Raw genomic sequence first — 16686 nt, 5'->3', positions numbered from 1 at the left:
TTGATACAAAGCACGGTGGAGAAACAAGTCTAGTCCTTTTAGTCTTACATCCCAACAGATTGTGCCAAGCCAGGAGCTTAATCTGTAAGATTCATGTCAGTGGTTAGGCCTATTCTAGGTGCTGTCTAAACCATGCAGTTCAATGTACACATTGTTGGATTTACACAGCCCTTCTTGATGTGCTTGCCATTGCCCCCCTTCACTCTGCCCCCTTCCTCTGTATACATTTATTTTTTTCGATGTGTGTGTTTGATTTGACAGATTGGAAGGTGTTTGCTGTGCGCATTTTGAGTCTGGGACAGGTGACTGTGTATCCTCTCTTCTCTACCAGGACTGGGTATTTTGGCTTCCAAGCAGGCAGATGATGCAGCTCCTGTTCCAGGCAGCTTGAGATAGAGAAAGAACAAGGAGGGAGTAAGTCAACTTAAGTTACTTACTTACTTACTTACTTACTTGAGTTGACTTATTCCCTCCTTGTTCTTCTGCCAACTGCCTTCTTCTTTTTTAAATGTTTATTCATTTCTGAGAGAGAGAGTTGGGGGGACAAAGGATCTGAAGTGGGCTCTGTGCTGACAGCAGAGCCTGATGCAGGGCTTGAAGTCACAAACTGCAAGATCATGACCTGAGCTGCTGAAGTTGGACACTCAACCGACTGAGCCACCCAAGCGCTCCTGCCTTTATTCTTTTGATAGTTTTCTGGAGATGTAAGAAGATGATAGTTTGCAAGATGAGCAGACAGGATTAAGTTTTATTGAATTATAGTTACAAATGGGAAAATAGTTCTGACCTACTGCAAGGAGAAGTAACAATATGTCAACCTGTTAAAAGCTATCAAAATTACAATGTTCATGTGTGTACAAAATATAAATGACATAGAAGGTGGAAATTACAGTGATCAATTTACAACAACAAAAAACTAACATCATACTTTTCCAACTTGTTTGATTAATCAAGCACATTTACTCCGGAATCCATAACATTCCTACAGTTTAATTTGGACACAGTGCCATTGGAAATCAGCCAAGTTTTAAAATAAATGTTAAGGGTAGATTGTTAGCTCTTCCAGGATTGGTGCAGATGAAGATACAGAATTTACACTTAAATTCAGGGGATGGTTCTGGATTAGTGAGCAGCTTAGTCATTCTGCTGTGATCAAGTGGGAGAGGTTTAGAGCTTTACCTCTTGGCAGTATCCCTTGGAAAGGAGCTCTGAGATTTAATAAACACTGAGAGTTTTTCCATGGACCAGGCACTGTACAAGGCTCTGAAGATCGCAGAGGCAATTAGCTGTCCTAGTACCCAAATGTTAATGATCTAGTGTCATTTGTCTTTAAAAAATAGAAAAGAATAAAGAAAAAAGCACCTGCATTTGTAATCTTGAGTAAATGTGGCGACTAACCAAAGAGATTTACTTGAAATTCAAATCCATAGTTGTTTTGGAGACAGTAAATGTCAGATGCGTTGCGGCTATCAGGCACATAGTAGGTGTTAAATAAACAATGTTGATGTTTGTCAAATGGGGATTGAAGACAGACTGATAGTAAGTTTCATGCTTCTTTACTAATGCGTCATTAATCTATCCAACTTGGCTTCTAATCATTCCTTTAAAGTAGTAATCTAATACTGCAAAGTTATAATTTAATATTTTACATTAGCTCTGCCTAACATGCAGCAGTCATGTGGATGGGAGTTTGACTTTGGGAATCAGGGCATTGAAAACTTGTAGGAAGAGCCTACCTGAAGGTGTAAAGAAATCTTATTCTGGATGTGAAAAACCAGTGCTATTAATTTAAAGGGTCATTTTGTTGATGTAACATGTGGTTTGAAGTTTCACTTTAACAAGAACAATTTTTAGAAACATTTACCCACTGTAATGTGTTGGTTCTTTCATTAACAGACTTTCACAACTGGCTTTTCAATCTGGGAAAGCTCCAGTCACACTTCTGTGCTGGAACAAGGCCGCAATGCATGCAGATGGTTCAGACTTGACAAATGACCCTTTGAAAACTGAATGAGATAGGGAAAGATAGGACCTGTGAAATATTTCTTCCCAATGCCAAGTTGCAAAACAAATTTTCCAACGTTGGTGTACTGAAGTGTGAGCATTTTAATAGTTCTTTCAAGACCATCTAGATACTTTAAAATCTAAACTTAAAAAAAAATCTAATTGATATTTGTTTTAATAAAAATTTACTACTGCCCCTTTATCCTAGCTATAATTTGGGGAGGCAAGCATTTTTTTCATTTCAAGACATGTTATAATTTCTATCCTGGACTGCATTTTAAAATAAAGTATGTTTCCTTTGTTGTTTTCATAACTACAAAAAGGAGATAGCTTTGCACATAAGTAGTACTTTTCACCCACAGATCAGTTTTTTATCCAGTGGAGTGACCCTCGGTTTGGCAAATAAGGAAACCGGTACAGGGAAGTTCAGGGATTCGGCCCCGACCTCACAATGAAGATTAAACCACATCTGGGGGAAGCTGCGTCCTAGAGGGTGGTCTCGCCATCAGTTTCTTTTCCATATCTGTCCACATCTGTGAAGTCACAGTCTGACTCCATTTCTATCTTCACCTGTGGCACCATGAACACTGGGCTCTGTGAGTAGTTGAAAGCAGGTGAAGCTGGACAGGAAATTCTGAAGTGCAAAGTGATGCTGAATGAGAAAAAGAGGGAGGGAAGAGTGACTTATCTAGTACTGGGTGTTTTCAACTGCTATGCCCCAGGGCAGGTTCTAGTGCAAATAGTTGTCTTTGCTTATGAACTCTTAACACATCCTGGGAATGAGTGGCATCCTCTGCACTTGGCCTTCAGCTGTGGTTGCTTAGCTAGTCTCGCCATGAATTTCAGCCTGGTCTTCACATTACTGCTAAGGTGAACTTTCTGGATCACAGGTCTTTCTGTGATTCCTACTGTCCAAAAGTTAGAATCCAAGCTCCTTAGTGGCAGACAGGGCCTTTTATTGTTTGCACTCCTGATTACTTCTAGTTTGATGGCCTGCTTATCCCAGCAGTCTTTGCCGTGTGTATATTTTCAAATAGTATTTCAGGCATGTTCCCATTGCCTGAAATGCCCTTCTTCTGCCTCTTTTCTTCTTTACTCTGTGTAACTGGCAGACTCCTATTTATCATTCCCAGACTCTCTAGATAAGGCAAATCCCTCCCTTAGACACTGACCTTTCTCTTCCATGCGCTCCACTGTTCTTGGCACATGGTGCTGTATGTCTTTGTTCATAGGCCTTTGTATATCCCCAGGGATTAAGCATCATGCTGGTGGATCACAGATGCTTAATCTTTGTTAAACTAGATCGTGTTGCTGAGCCTTTTCTGCCACTGAAACGGAATCCTGTTTAGTGGTCTCTGCTTCCACCTACTTCCATAGATACGGTAAAACACCAGGATAGTTGGGAGGTGCCATCACCAATTATCAAATTTTCTCCATTTCTGATCTTGTCCCAGGTTTTGTACAATTTAACAGATTTTTGAAAATCCCCTATCCTGGTCCAAATTTTCTCTCCATGGACTGAAATTGGGACAGAGATTCAATTTGGTGTAGGCTACTTAAAAATGAAAATAGATCCAGATAGACTGCTTTTCTCTTAACACCTTCGTATGTTAAAAATCCGTGGCATTTGTAATGGTGTAGAATCCTAACATGAGGGGTGGAATGAGAAGCCAGGCAGAGATATAACTGGGACATGTGATACCCCTGGGCCTTGGGTCTGCTGCTTAGGGAGGCTGTTACAGTGAGGTCTGTCTTCTCATCCTAGCAGTGTGGGAACAGCTTTGACTTCCAGTTTTCTAAAATCTCTTGAATGAGTGCCATCTGAGTGTGGAGATTCATCTGCCTCTGGACTTGGGATAGCCTGTGCTTTTGCTCATGGGTGACGTAGTACAGTGATTCCTGTCCAGTTTAGAGCACCATGTAGGAGCGCCCTACCATCTTCCCAGTAATAACAGGCCAACTTTCTTGCCCCTGGATTTCTCTTTTCCATTTTCGAGACTTCTGTGTTTTCAGTCATCAGGTTGTCCCATTTTTTCATGGTTTCTCATTCAGAACACCAAGGTATCACATTTGGCAGAGGGGCTCCTGGAAATGGCCTGGAATCCTTTCTTGACTATTACCTCCATTTAATCTTTTTTCTTAAGTAAGCTCTACGCCCAACGTGGGGCTTGAACTCACAACCCCAAGATCAAGAGTCATTTGCTCCACTGACTGGGCCAGGCAGGCACCCCTCCACTTGATCTTTGATATTTAGATAGCTTTCTTTGATAGCCTTTCTGCCCTTTGCTAATTAACCATGCTGTTACTTTATTCCACTGGTATCAGAGTACCTGGTGTTTTGATTCTTAGACCTGCTTTTATCCTGGCATTCAATAATCTATACTTAAGTAATGTGTAGTTTTTCTCTATATTCTTTTCCCCCAGTATTTTCAGTTTTATTCTATGTAGTATTCTGTAAAAATTTCCTTTTCTAAAGTTGAGTACCTTTTGTATTGTAATCATGTTATGTCATACTTGTTACTTGACCCCAATAACTATGTCTGTCCCCTTCTGGTGGACCAGCAAAGGCCTTTACTGAGACACTGGCTAGCCTGAGAAATCCTAGGCCCTCAGCCTTCCAGGCCGTTGCTTAGTCTCTTATCTAAAACCCAAGGAGTCTACCTCATGGCCATTACCTTCGGTCAAGGTCTGAGTCACTGAAGGAAGAATCAGAATGAGTAACTCCAACTGGAAGATCTTTTTCCTGGCAGGAAAATTAAAATGTCAGTTGTGGAGCAGGTTTGAGTACTATACTGGAGAAGGCCTTTCTCCAGTGCCTCCCTCACCCTTCTTCCTATTCTCTAACCCCTATGGCCAACACTACACAAGAGAAATTCAGGGGCCTCACAGGGATGGGTGACTTCACCAGACGCTTCTTAGCCAGGTTAGGTGGGTGTGAGGCATGGGTGAGGCCAGGGAAGAGTGAGAAAGGGTGATGGAAATATACAAATGGCAAGGAGGAAGGAGAATTAGAAACAAAAAAGGAAAGATACCTCTGACAGAGAGTGATGGGAAGCCCTTCAAGGGCCCTGGCAGGATTCTAATCTGGGTCCTTTAGAAAAGTGGCAAGTCCTATATTAGGAGCACTGGGGTCAGGACTCAAGTGGAATCTTTCTGATTACTCTCAGACAAGGCTATGTTGTCTTGACAGAAGTGTCCACTGGGAGGGCGCTGATGCTGGGAGTGGGTAAAGGCAGCCACAGATTCCCCAGGATCTTCGTAGGCAAAGCCCCATCTCTCCCAGACAGCCTCCATTTCAGCAGGAGGAAGGTACTTGTGATTCATATGGAAGCACAGCCCAACCACTAAAACCTCCCCTTCTGACAAAAATTTGTGATCCCAATGCTATACTATTTCTCTAAAGGAGACAACTCAGCTGGGATTTGAACTCCCAATCATTTTCAATAACCACTGGAAAACATGGGAGGCTCAGGGATTCAGGATTGGGTAAATGTGGTCTGAAACGATTCAAGAGAGGGCCAGGTAGTGCCATAGACATCAGGAAGCACCAGGGGAAAGGAAGGAATGAAGGACTTTGCCTAAATGGAAGTGAAGATTGATTACTGGCGTCTGCAGGGTTTGATTCTGGGTTTCTATTTGGTTGAAGTCTCAATCCTTGTGACCCAGTTCTCATTGAACTCTGCCTACCACAGGAGTCCTCTAGCTTCTAAGACTATTAGATCCCCCTGAATTAAAGATGAAAGTTCCTTGGAGGAAGAGCTGGAGGATTAGTAGTAAGTAGGAAGGGAGAGACACCATGTGTTTTACTTACTGGCAATGCAGTGGATACCATTTTGGGGATCTGACTGGACACTTTCCATGGGAATCTTTATAACTGAGGGAGGAGGGAACTGGGGCTGGAGAGAAACAGTGGGAAAAGCTGATAAACACCAGCAATACAATAGCTTTGGCTTTCTTGCCAAGATGGAAAATACATGCACCACAATGTGTGCCAACCACCATCCTCTTTACATCTAAACACTTAGGAGGTGCTACAAATACCCTGGGGCCCGGTGAGGGGCAATCATAGTTAGCCTGCTGTCCTAGACAAGACAGAACTCTTCCAGGAACGTTATTGATCAGAACAGTTTCAACTGTTAGAGTAACCAATCTCTTGGGAGTGAATCTCACACAATGGCTGGTGTTGCTGTAAAGACACGTGTAAAATGAATTTATGTAAATAGAATCCCATTTTTCCATTGAATTTTTCATGCTTTTCCCCAACCCTGCAGAAGTTCCTGGCACGTGGTAGCCACTCAAATATTTATTGAATGAATCAATGAAAGAATAAGTATTTGTCTTTAAAAGGCACTTAGATTCTCCGTTTCTTTGTTCTCAAGCCTATCTTTGCAAACCAACTAAATCACCAATGAAAAACATGTGAATGAATGATGGGCCTCTTGAAGAGGAAAGTAATTAAGGACAAGGGGAGTTTGGGACTATCACTACCATCAGAAGATGGTTTGATTGCCACTAATCAAGGATCTGTCTGTGAACAGCTCTGATCTGCAAAAGGCAAAATCACTAGAACAGTTCAAGATAGATGCAGAGATGTGGGTTCAGGTCAAACCGGGAGAATGCAAGGACAGGCATGGTGTTAGGAGATGGCATGGGTAGCTTAGCATATTGGAAATGATCAAATTCAAAGTCAGGAACAGTTTTCTTAATTCCCTTTTAGACATTTAGCCATATGTCCATCTTGGGTAAACTACTTCCCTTTTGGGGGACCATTTCATCATCTGTAATAAGCACTTGAACTAGATAATCTTCCTGCTTAACATTTTGTGATTTACTGTAAGCTCTGGACTGGCTTCCTGTCTGTTGACTCCCTGGGTGTTTTGGGGGTGGGATGGGAAGGAAGCATGAGAGAAAAAGGGTAGATGGGGCAACCAGGTGGTCCCCAGCATCTGAGGAATGTAGCCACTCTCCTTTCAGGGAGGACATAGCCTCTCCCCCCACCTTCTTCCCTAATACCCCAAGGGCAGGCCAAGCAAACCTTGTCCCCCAGTCCTTACAACTGTCCAGGAGTCTAGTCTACTGATGTGGGTACCCATCAGACTTCTCCCCTGAGGTCTGCTCTATTCTTTGGAGATCAGTCCTCATAATCTCCATGATGGAGCTGAGTCTTCTGCCCCGTTCCATCAAGGACCTGCACTGCTGTTGATAATGGCCCCAGGAACTCACAGAAATGGGAAAGAGTGAGCGTGGCAACCAGCCTTTCCCTGGATTGGGGGGGGGGGGTGGTTCATTCACTGTGGCCCTCCCTGAGAATATTCACATAAGCAAACAAGCTCTCAGCACCCCACACCAGTATGAGGAGAAGCTTCAGCTCATCCTGGACTAGGCCCAGGTGATCACAGCTGACCACTTGAGAAGCTACCTCCTCCTTGACCCTGCCAGAAATGGAGGGAGGGTTTCTTGATCTTTTCCCTTGACCCTGGCCTCACGTCCTCCCCACCTCCTCATCACTGTCCTCAGGGACCCCTTTCCTTCTCTTCTTCTTCTTATCCGTCTCCTTCTTCTCTTTCTCTGGGAGGATATTGTCAATCCAGGCCAAATCATGCTGGGAGAAGATGAGGTCCAGAAGCCTTCGAACGATGATGAGGCCCAGGATCTGTGGTGAGAGTTCAGAGAAAAACATGGGCTCAAGGCCCCAAAGTCAGACATTGTTTTTTCTCGCTCAGTCAGCTATACTCAGGGACTTTTTCTGGTGCCTTTGGAGCCATCTCAGATCTCCCACAAACCATCATTCACCTTCTGCCCAGCTTGGTTCCTCTCATCTGGTCTTTCCTCAGTTGACTAACAAAGCCTATCAGTGACCCAGGGGAGGGAGCCTGTTGCAGCTGAGGACCAAGGACTAGAGAACTACAGTTATTCTTTAAATCAGTGGTCCTCAAACTTGAGCTTCCATCGAAACACCTGGAGGACTTGTGAATACACACACTTCTGGGTGCCACCCCCAGAGGTTGTCATTTAGCAGGTCTGGGGTGGGGCCTGAGGATCTGAATCTCTAACAAGTTCCCAGGAGATATGGATATTTCTGGATCAAAGATTACATTTTGAGACCCACTGTCCCTATTTCTGAGAGCTGCCAATCTCTCTGCTAACAAAGTATAAAGCATACTGAATAAAGTGTACTGGGATATCCAGAGTTTTTACAGTAAAGTCTAGAAAGTTTGGTTCTGTTTGGGATAAATGAATTAAAGAGAAAACACATGTGCACTTTGGGGAAGATTAAATACTGGCCTTTCAATAGACTCAATGGGCTCAGAGTAACTAGTTATAAATATTGCCCCTTCACTACCAAGAACTGGCCATCAAATGAGATCAGGGAGAAAACCATTCAGTTGAATTTAACTCTGGCTCCTCACTGACCCTTTCTAGAGAGCAAGTAGATCTAGGGAAATGGACAGACCTGGGTTTTGAAAATCCTGGCTCTGAAAACAAAATAGTGATTGCTAGGGACAGGGGTGGGAAGAGGCACTGTCTGCATAGAAATGGCATGAGGGCATTTTAGGGGTGATGGAACTATTTTCTATCATGGCTGTGGTTGCGGAACCACTACTCTGTGCATTTGTCAAAACTCAGAACCACAGAGTGAATTTTACTGCGTGTAAATTAAAAAAAAAAATCAATGAAGGGAAGGTAGGGGAATCTTGGCTCTGCTCCTCCTTGTTGTGTGAGCTAGGTAACTTACGCATGCTCTCTGAGCCTCAGCTTTCTCACCTGTAAAGTAGGATTAGTAATAGTACTTCAGGTCTAGTGTGGACTAAATGAAACAGCACTCCATACATGCTAATTGTGACTATAATTTCATTTCTCCTTGTTAACACTGAACCCCATGAGGGCTCCATTGGGGAGGATCCATTTCCCTTTCCTTGACTGCATATTTATGCTCACCTGGTATATTACAAATACCAATGCCTGGGTTTCCCCAAAAGACACTGATTTAATTGAGCTGGGATGAGGTCTGGGCACACAATTTTAAAAAGCTCCCAAGTGATTCTAGTGGTCACCCAGGGTTGAGAATCCCAGGCAAGCACATTACAAATCCCACCTCTGCATCCTCACTTTGGCCTCTAGTCTGGCCCTGCCAGGCTTTGGGGCCCACCCAGGGCTTTCCCTAAGTACTAACCCACAGGCTCCAGCAGTAACCGCCTCCCTCCCACCCCCAGCCCCTACCTCCAGCAGGGGCCTGGGGCCATTTCCCCTGGGTGGGATTATCTAGGGGCCAGATACAACATGTTATTGGCTGTTCTTCTCACTTTTAATTCTGGAATAATTTCAAGATTATATAAAATTTCAAGAATAGTTAAAGAATCTCCTGCACTTTCCACAACTTCACCAAACCTCACGTTCGTGACATTAGACTATGAAATTCTTACTCTTTGGCTCTAGTTCTCCTCCCTACCCACTTATCTTTTCAAATTGTTATTTTGAATAGTTAAAAGAGTTATATTTATTTAGTACAGGTGTTCCTCTGCACTTGGTTTGAATTTTGACAGTGGGGACTTTGTGTCCTTGTTGACTTTGCCCAGCTTCTCCATTCTATCCCAGAGACGGTAGGTTGGTGGGCTTTTGCGTTTTGCTGAGTGCCTGAAACTGAGCTGGGTGGAGGCCTGTGGGTCCGCCCCCCGCAGGGGACCATTCTCCCCCCACTTTGGCACCCCCCCCCCCCACGCTGCTCCGTCTGGCCTGCACTCACGATGCGAATCTTGTCCATGCTTGCCTCTGTGACCCTGAGAGAGTCAGACCATCTGCGACGGTGGACCTTCCCGCGGACACCTGCCCAGGGCCAATCCGCTGAGCAGGATGGGGAGCCCACGCCCACCTTACCATGACCGGGAAGATGATGGCGGCCATCGTGGACTTGAGGATCCAGAGCACCGCCAGGCAGAGTATTTGCACCAGGGTGAAGAGGTGGATTCGGCGCAGGGGCACGTGCCGCAGAAAGGCGTGGTCTGGCTGGTGCTTGGCTGGCATCAGGAAGAGCTTGCAGCGTTCCCAGAACTGTTGAGAGTGCAAGGCTCAGCCAGGTGGTGGGGACACCTTGAGTGAGGTGGCCTTGCTGGGAGCTTGGGACTGGGGGAAAGGGTGATGCGGCAGGGTCTCATAGAAGGTAGACCTTCGTCGGTACTAAGGACGTATCGGAGGGGACTGGAGGTCTGGGAGGGGGGCCTGAGCCCTGCCCGAGGAGCAGGCCACAAATGAAAACTATGCACATTCAAGGAAAATGCAACTAATTGCAACACAAACTATCCAAGACATCTGGTGCATCACGGTAAATAAAGAACAAAACAAAATGTTTTCTTCCGCCAGAGTTGCCTTAGAGAAGAAAGAGATGTAGTGAAATGCTCATTGGAGTCAGACCCATCAGGGTTTTGAATCCTGAGCCTATTTGCTCATCTGTAAAATAGGTAACACAGCACCTATTTATATAGATTTCACTATAGAAGACCTATAAAGTGCCCGATATAGTTATTTTACTTGGCACACGGTAAATGGCAGTATCTTTATCACCATTATTCTTCCACGGCGCTGGGAAAGCAAGCACTTGGGGTTTGGGCAACATGGCAGCTGACTCCCATCCCATCAGCCTGGCGGTGGTTGGGGTGGGGAGAACCTTACCTGGATGCCATTCAGGGAGGCCACGCCCATGTAGAGGAAGACTCCATACAGCACGGGCAAGGGGATGTACTGAAATGAGACAGGGATGCGGAGCTTTGGACCCGGCTTCTGCCAGGGGCAGGCTGTTGGCTGCCCTCTTCTGCACGACGGTGCCTGCCAAGTCACAGGCAGCCTGGCCTCCCTCAGCTTGCCCCTAGCCATGGAGGAGTGGGATGTTCTGGGGAACTGAGCCTCTGAGCACTGATCTGGAGCCAGTGTCATGGGAAGGGCTGACCTGCCCCCTTCTTTCTGTGCAGCTGCCCTCCCAGCCTGGCTGCCCTCTTTTGGTCCCTGCAGAAGCCATGTGCTTTGGCTGAAGACACACCTTCTGGAACATGGGAAAAGCTCCATAGAAAGCCCTCTGTTTATTCTTGTCAGCTTCTACTTCCAGCCCCAGCGGAAGACTGCCTCCCACCCCAAAAAAGCTGCATTGCTCTGGGGACCTTTAGTGAGCTGACCTACATTAGCAGAGAGTACCTGCTGATTAACAAAAATCATATACCACACACAATTGGATTTTAAAAAGAAGCAAAACGGATGTGTATATGGTTTGATGGCATCTTTCCTTCCAGTCATGCTCACAGGTAGTTTGTTAGCTTTTTAAAAAATGGGATCATACATATCATTCACACTGTTCTACAGATATCATTATGACTTTTTAGAAGCTTTTGAGGTATTTCTCTACCGTCTCTCTAAGCTGTGTTTCTGCTTCTTTCATCCTTCCCTTTATCTGCCCCTTGGGCTTACCATTGGGAACAAGACTCTGCCTCGATTCCAGGGTTGTCATATTGGAACATGTGGCAGAACACAAGTCCTGTACCCAACTTTTAGATGCCATTTAGGATGTCCATAAATCCAACCGAATAAATAACCGCTCTTTTAAAATAAATTGGGCATATCTAAAATAAATTAGACTTGGTTCAGTTTTTAAACACAAACCATGATTTGGACCTATAAAGCATAAACTTTAATTCAAGACATTGATCTTAAAGTAAAGAAGGGAAATCTGGGCCATTGCATCATTCCATTTGTACATGGCTTATGGGATTTTTGCCTAATTACGAAACAAAGTAAAAAAAAAAAAAACAAAACTTTCCATGAACAACACTGTCCTAATCATTTTCAAAGTGTGGGAGCAATTGAGAGAGAAATAAAATCTTAAATAAAAGACTTAGCTACTGTCTGTAATAACACAAATTTAGATGGCTTAAAACTTCCCTGTGTGAAAACCACATCAAACAGGAGAACTGAGCTAACTCTTAGATAATTTGCAGTTACCAGTGCCTGGTCCTAAAGTCCCCTATCAACCCTAGTAAATTATCTCCTGTCCTGTCACTTGTAAGCTCAAACAGCTTTCTTGGCAAATCCCAAAGGCCCATGACATCACACTCCGGCCAGTGATGGGCTGTGATCTAAAATTCTATATTAGCACAAATATTCCTTGGATGCCCAAAGACAGGCTCTTTTCAAGTATTAATGAAACAGTACAGTGGCAAAAAAAAAAAAAAAAGTGCCTCTAGGGTCCACTTTCTACCCTCTATTGGAGGAGTCAACAATGATCACAAACGTAAGACAGCCCTCCCATATAATTTGAGGCTGAGGCCATGAGAACAACTCATGGAGCTCAGAGGGGGAGCTACTGATATGGTCTAGGCTCCCCTGAGGCAGACTTCTGAAATCTACAGTATGGAACAGTAGTGGCAAGGTGCAAGCAAAACCTGAAACAAGACAAACCTTCAGGGTTTGGGATGGACTGAGTAAATCATTTATGCTGCCTGTCAGATAACATGGCCTCCTCATCCCCCAGAGCCCTTGTGTGGCAAGATAACCAAAGATTTGCAAATTGGTGTTGAAAGGGCTGAAGATTAACACCGGTCCTCTAGCAGTAAAAATCACTGTCTAAAATTAGTATACATCCACCAAGGGGGAGATTTCATTCTTTAGTGCTCAAAGTATAGTCTTTGGACCAATGTTATTGGAATGACCTGTGAACTTGTTAAAAATGCAGAGTTTTGGGTCTCACCCAGACCTCCTGAATCAGTATCTTTTTTAAAAATTAAGTTTCAATTTTAATTCCAGTGTGGTTAACATACAGTATTATAATAGCATCTTTCTTTAACAAGATTCCCAGGTGATTTTTATACACATTAAAATTTGAGAAGCCTTTAGAGCAGAATTCTACTGGATGAACTGGTACAAAGGTAGAGTTAATAACCAACTTAGAAACATTGATAAAAATAGAAACACTGATAACTAGGATCCTTTAAAATTTGCAGCACCCAGGAGACCTCTCCTCTTTTGGCTACATAAACAAGAATTAAAGATCTCAACTAAGGTATGTTTTGGGTATAAGTTCTCCGAGGCTGATAGGTACTCAGCTATGCCTAATTTGACAGACACGGGCAAACATAGAGTTGCAGAAAGTTAAATAAGCTTTATGGAAAATTTTTCTTATTGGAAGTAAATGCTGGGATTAAATCTAGGACCTCAGATCTGGGTTAAGTCATAGTTTTCTTGAACTGGTTATACAGAATATCTTTTCTTTCACCTAAATTTAATGTAGTATTTAGTACTGGTGTCAGCTAGTGATAATGCTTTCATCACTTAACCAATTATTTTGAAAGCCTATCTCTTTTTTCTGTTGCTGTTGTTAGAGATGATTTTCTTTTGCTTGGTTAAGATGGAAGACTCTTGAATAAGATAGTTGTCAGGTTGTGATGGGGAAGGTCTGTCTCAAAGACACTCTTCAGCTCTCATTCCCAGGAGCCGTTTTGGGTGGAATCAGTCTCTGAAGAAGTGTGTGTAAAGTTGGTGGCTTCCTCTGAAAGCCTATGTTCATAAAAAAGTACAAAACTATAAATAAAATAAAACAAAACAAAAAGGTATGTACCTTAATACAATCAAATGAGAAATCCTAAATCTTATGATCAAGAAAAATCTAGATAGGTCTTCTCTGCTATAAAATGTATCAAATAGATTAATTGGTGGTGAATAAAATGATATTGTATTTTTTCCACTCTTACTGTAAAAGAACTTGGGTAGGACTTTTCAGATCATTTTGTCATTGAATACAATGATGATACCGGAGCTTTTGGAGCTCTGTAGACTCGTGGAAACTTTTCCATGATGGTCTGAGTAATAATGAACATTGCCCCATATTTGACTTTAGAATAAACCAAACCTGGCAACACTCTGGTCATGGACTTGTGGCCTCCAGAACTGTAAGAAAGTAAGTGTTATGTATGCTTTCCAGTCTGTGGAATTGTGTTATGGTAGCAAATGAATACAACAGGTGAGTTGCTGAATTGGACAGAGACATCTGAGCAGAAAGAGACTGTTCTGGGGACCCAGGCTCTGAATATACTCCCATTTGATTTCATCTCTTCCAGTTGGTCTGGAGGGACATGAGCAAAAGGAGCTTCCAACTGTGTGGGGAAAAATCAGTTATGTTCCCAAGAGATGTAAGAAGAGGAGCAGAGAACAGGCCGCAAGATAATCTATAAAAGGCTTCCCTCTGTAAGTTTTAAACTTCAGAAAATGGGTGAGCAAAGAGGCATCTAGTGAGCCATAAACCACAACGTGGAAAACATAACCTGCTTGGGAAGCTCTGATCCAAGCAAGGATGGAACTTGGCCAAACTTTCTGAGGGAAGAATGCCCTCCAGAAAGGTGGAAAAGATCATGTGAGGTTTGCCTGGTCCCGATTATAAGCAATGCAACATTCCAGAAAACAAGGATGACGATGAAATATCTCTTTGGGTCCTTCCTTTTTAGGGTTCATGTGGCGACCCTCTCCCCAACTCAGGCATCAAGTCAGTGCCTTCTCAGGTGGCTAGGGCTCTGAGATAGGGTATAGAGCCTTACCTTCAGAATAGGAGCCAGGAAGACAGAGATGCCCGTCAGGATGAAGACAATGGTGCCGGTCACTCTTTGTTCCCTGGAAGAGAAGGGCACATAGTCACGGTGGACTGGGAGATGCCCCATCACCATCCTAGCCCTTTGGCCCTCCGTGTGCACCTAAAGGTTGTGTCCAAGGCCCTAGCCTCTGTCTTGTTTCTCCATTCCAGAGAATAAACCTGCTGCCTGGGCCCAGCTGACAGGTACATGGGAGGAGAGGAGCCCTGACCAAGGCAGTTTGTAGGGGCATTTGGGAGGTTGTCCAGTGCAGTGACTAACAGTGGAGGTACTTGAGCCAGACTGACTTGGGTGTGTAGTTAAGTGGCATCAGGAAAGGCCCTAAATGTCTTCAGCCTCAGCAAAAGAAAGATAATGACAACTGCTTTGGGAGTTGCTGTGAGAATGAAATGGGATATACATTGCTTATTATCCCTGCCATTTGATTGTAATAAGATGTTACATTTGTGGGGCATGACTAAGAGGAATCGGAGGAAGGGGGCCTGGCAGAGCAGATATGTTTTCCTGAGGGCCCAGGCCCAGGCACAACCCAAGTGGGAACTGAGGCCTGGGGGGCAGATTGTTCAGGCCCAGTCCTCTAGGGCTCAGGGGTCCAGGAGGGGACCCTGCCCTGACCAGAGAAGGCTCACCCCAGGGAAGCTGGGTAGCCGAGGTATCCTACAGTAGTGAGGAGAAACTTTTTGAACAGCCAGTGTCTGGTGTGGGCTCACCCCAGAGCCCCTAAGAGGCACATGCCTGCCTGTAACAGGTATGGGATTCACATGGACTTGAGAGAAGGAGGATTGAGGGAATGGAAGTGATAGGCCATGAGCCACAGTCTAGGGAGTGGCAGTGGTCCTGGGAAGACTCTCTGGATGAATGGGAATTGGGTAGGACCTGTACCCACAAGAGGGGTTGGGGGACAGTGGTAGTGGGGGTCTTGAAGAAGAGAAGACAAAAGGACAGGTCAGAGGGGAATGTGGAGACATTGAGTAGCCTATGCAGGTGAGTGGTCAGTGTGCATACAGACTGTGGTGGGATACTGCTTGCAATCCATTACCAAAAAAACACTACTTAGAACTGAATTTTTGTTTCCTTCCTCTCTCCCTCAGGAATATTACTTCCATCCTTGCGGTTCCTGGGTTGTCAGAGAGCAGGGCCCTTTTAGCCCAGATACCTTGATGGTAAAAAAAAAAAAAAAAAAAAAAAGCAACATCTGCTTCCCTTCTCCCAAAATCAATACCCCTGCCCAGGCGGTCCCCAGTCACCGCTCCCCACCTACCTGACCCCCAGAAACTGGGGCTGCTCCCCAGGGGCACTGGTCTCCGTCTCCATTTTGAGGCTGTCGATGTGGGCGATGGAGATGACCGTGGCTGCCACATACCAGGGGAGCCCCATGAAAGAGCACAGGGCCATGAGGATGCCCACCCAAAACAGGTCCAGATGGTAGCCAGCAGCCTTCTGCATGGGGCAGGAGGAGGGTTGGTATGGGGTGAGGGAGATAGAAATCTCCCCAAAGCAGCCATTTTGTGGAACACGGTTCAAAGGCTCCCCTCAGCATTCAATAGGTACTCTTAGGGTGCTGCTACCCTGTAGTGTTCAGGCCTCCCAACCCCAGGGTTTGCTGAGCCAGGGAAGGGACACAGGAAGGTGAGGAGAAGGGTGTTCAGGCTTGGAGAGGCCTTGGGCTTGGGTCCTTGGGAAGAAGTTTTCCTACCAGTGGCCATAATATCTCTGTAGTTCTTGAACAAGAGGCCTTGGCTGGGGTAGGTCTTGGGATGGGGGAGAGGGTAGCCCAAATCTCCTCAAACCCAGAGGCAGGGAGCGAGTTGCAGAGGCCAGGAGGGCTTAGGATTCTCTTCTGCCTCATGGTTCTAGGTCAAAATTTCCCGTTAGGCTCTGCTCAGACTCCCAAGTTCCTGTCAGGAAGCATGGAGCCAGAAGGTCACTTTGGGAGAAACAAGGAGCCTGTGCCCAGTAGCCCACCCTGGGCTTGGTCCTGATCCTTGGATCAAGTCACCCTGGCTCTGGTGGCCTTACCTACATCTGGAGGTCACATTTCCCTACACATGCACCAGAGCTC

At 44.8% G+C, this 16686-nt stretch overlaps 1 protein-coding gene across 6 annotated transcripts in view; it reads right to left on the bottom strand.

Moving 5' to 3' along the window:
- Positions 1–719: 719 nt before the first annotated feature.
- Positions 720–16686, bottom strand: part of SLC4A5 (solute carrier family 4 member 5) — a 105648-nt gene continuing 89681 nt past the window's right edge. For 3 of the 6 annotated variants that reach the window (XM_078444617.2, XM_060656976.3, XM_060656992.3), the window contains 7 exons: positions 15886–16064; positions 14574–14646; positions 10672–10740; positions 9880–10053; positions 7502–7657; positions 4680–4747; positions 720–2656 (listed from right to left, as the gene is read on the bottom strand). In XM_078444617.2, the coding sequence (XP_078300743.1) occupies positions 2491–2656; positions 4680–4747; positions 7502–7657; positions 9880–10053; positions 10672–10740; positions 14574–14646; positions 15886–16064 (885 nt within the window). In that variant the 3' untranslated portion in view covers positions 720–2490. Of the gene's footprint in view, positions 2657–4679; positions 4748–5815; positions 5901–7501; positions 7658–9879; positions 10054–10671; positions 10741–14573; positions 14647–15885; positions 16065–16686 lie in introns of all 6 variants that reach the window. The other 3 variants (XM_078444620.2, XM_078444619.2, XM_078444618.2) reach the window with 3 other exon arrangements.

Source organism: Panthera onca, chromosome A3, assembly GCF_046562875.1.
Source record: "Panthera onca isolate mPanOnc1 chromosome A3, mPanOnc1 haplotype 2, whole genome shotgun sequence".
Classification (NCBI taxonomy): domain Eukaryota; kingdom Metazoa; phylum Chordata; class Mammalia; order Carnivora; family Felidae; genus Panthera; species Panthera onca.
Note: the sequence above shows the minus strand (reverse complement) of the source record. Positions and strands in the feature narration are given on the sequence as shown.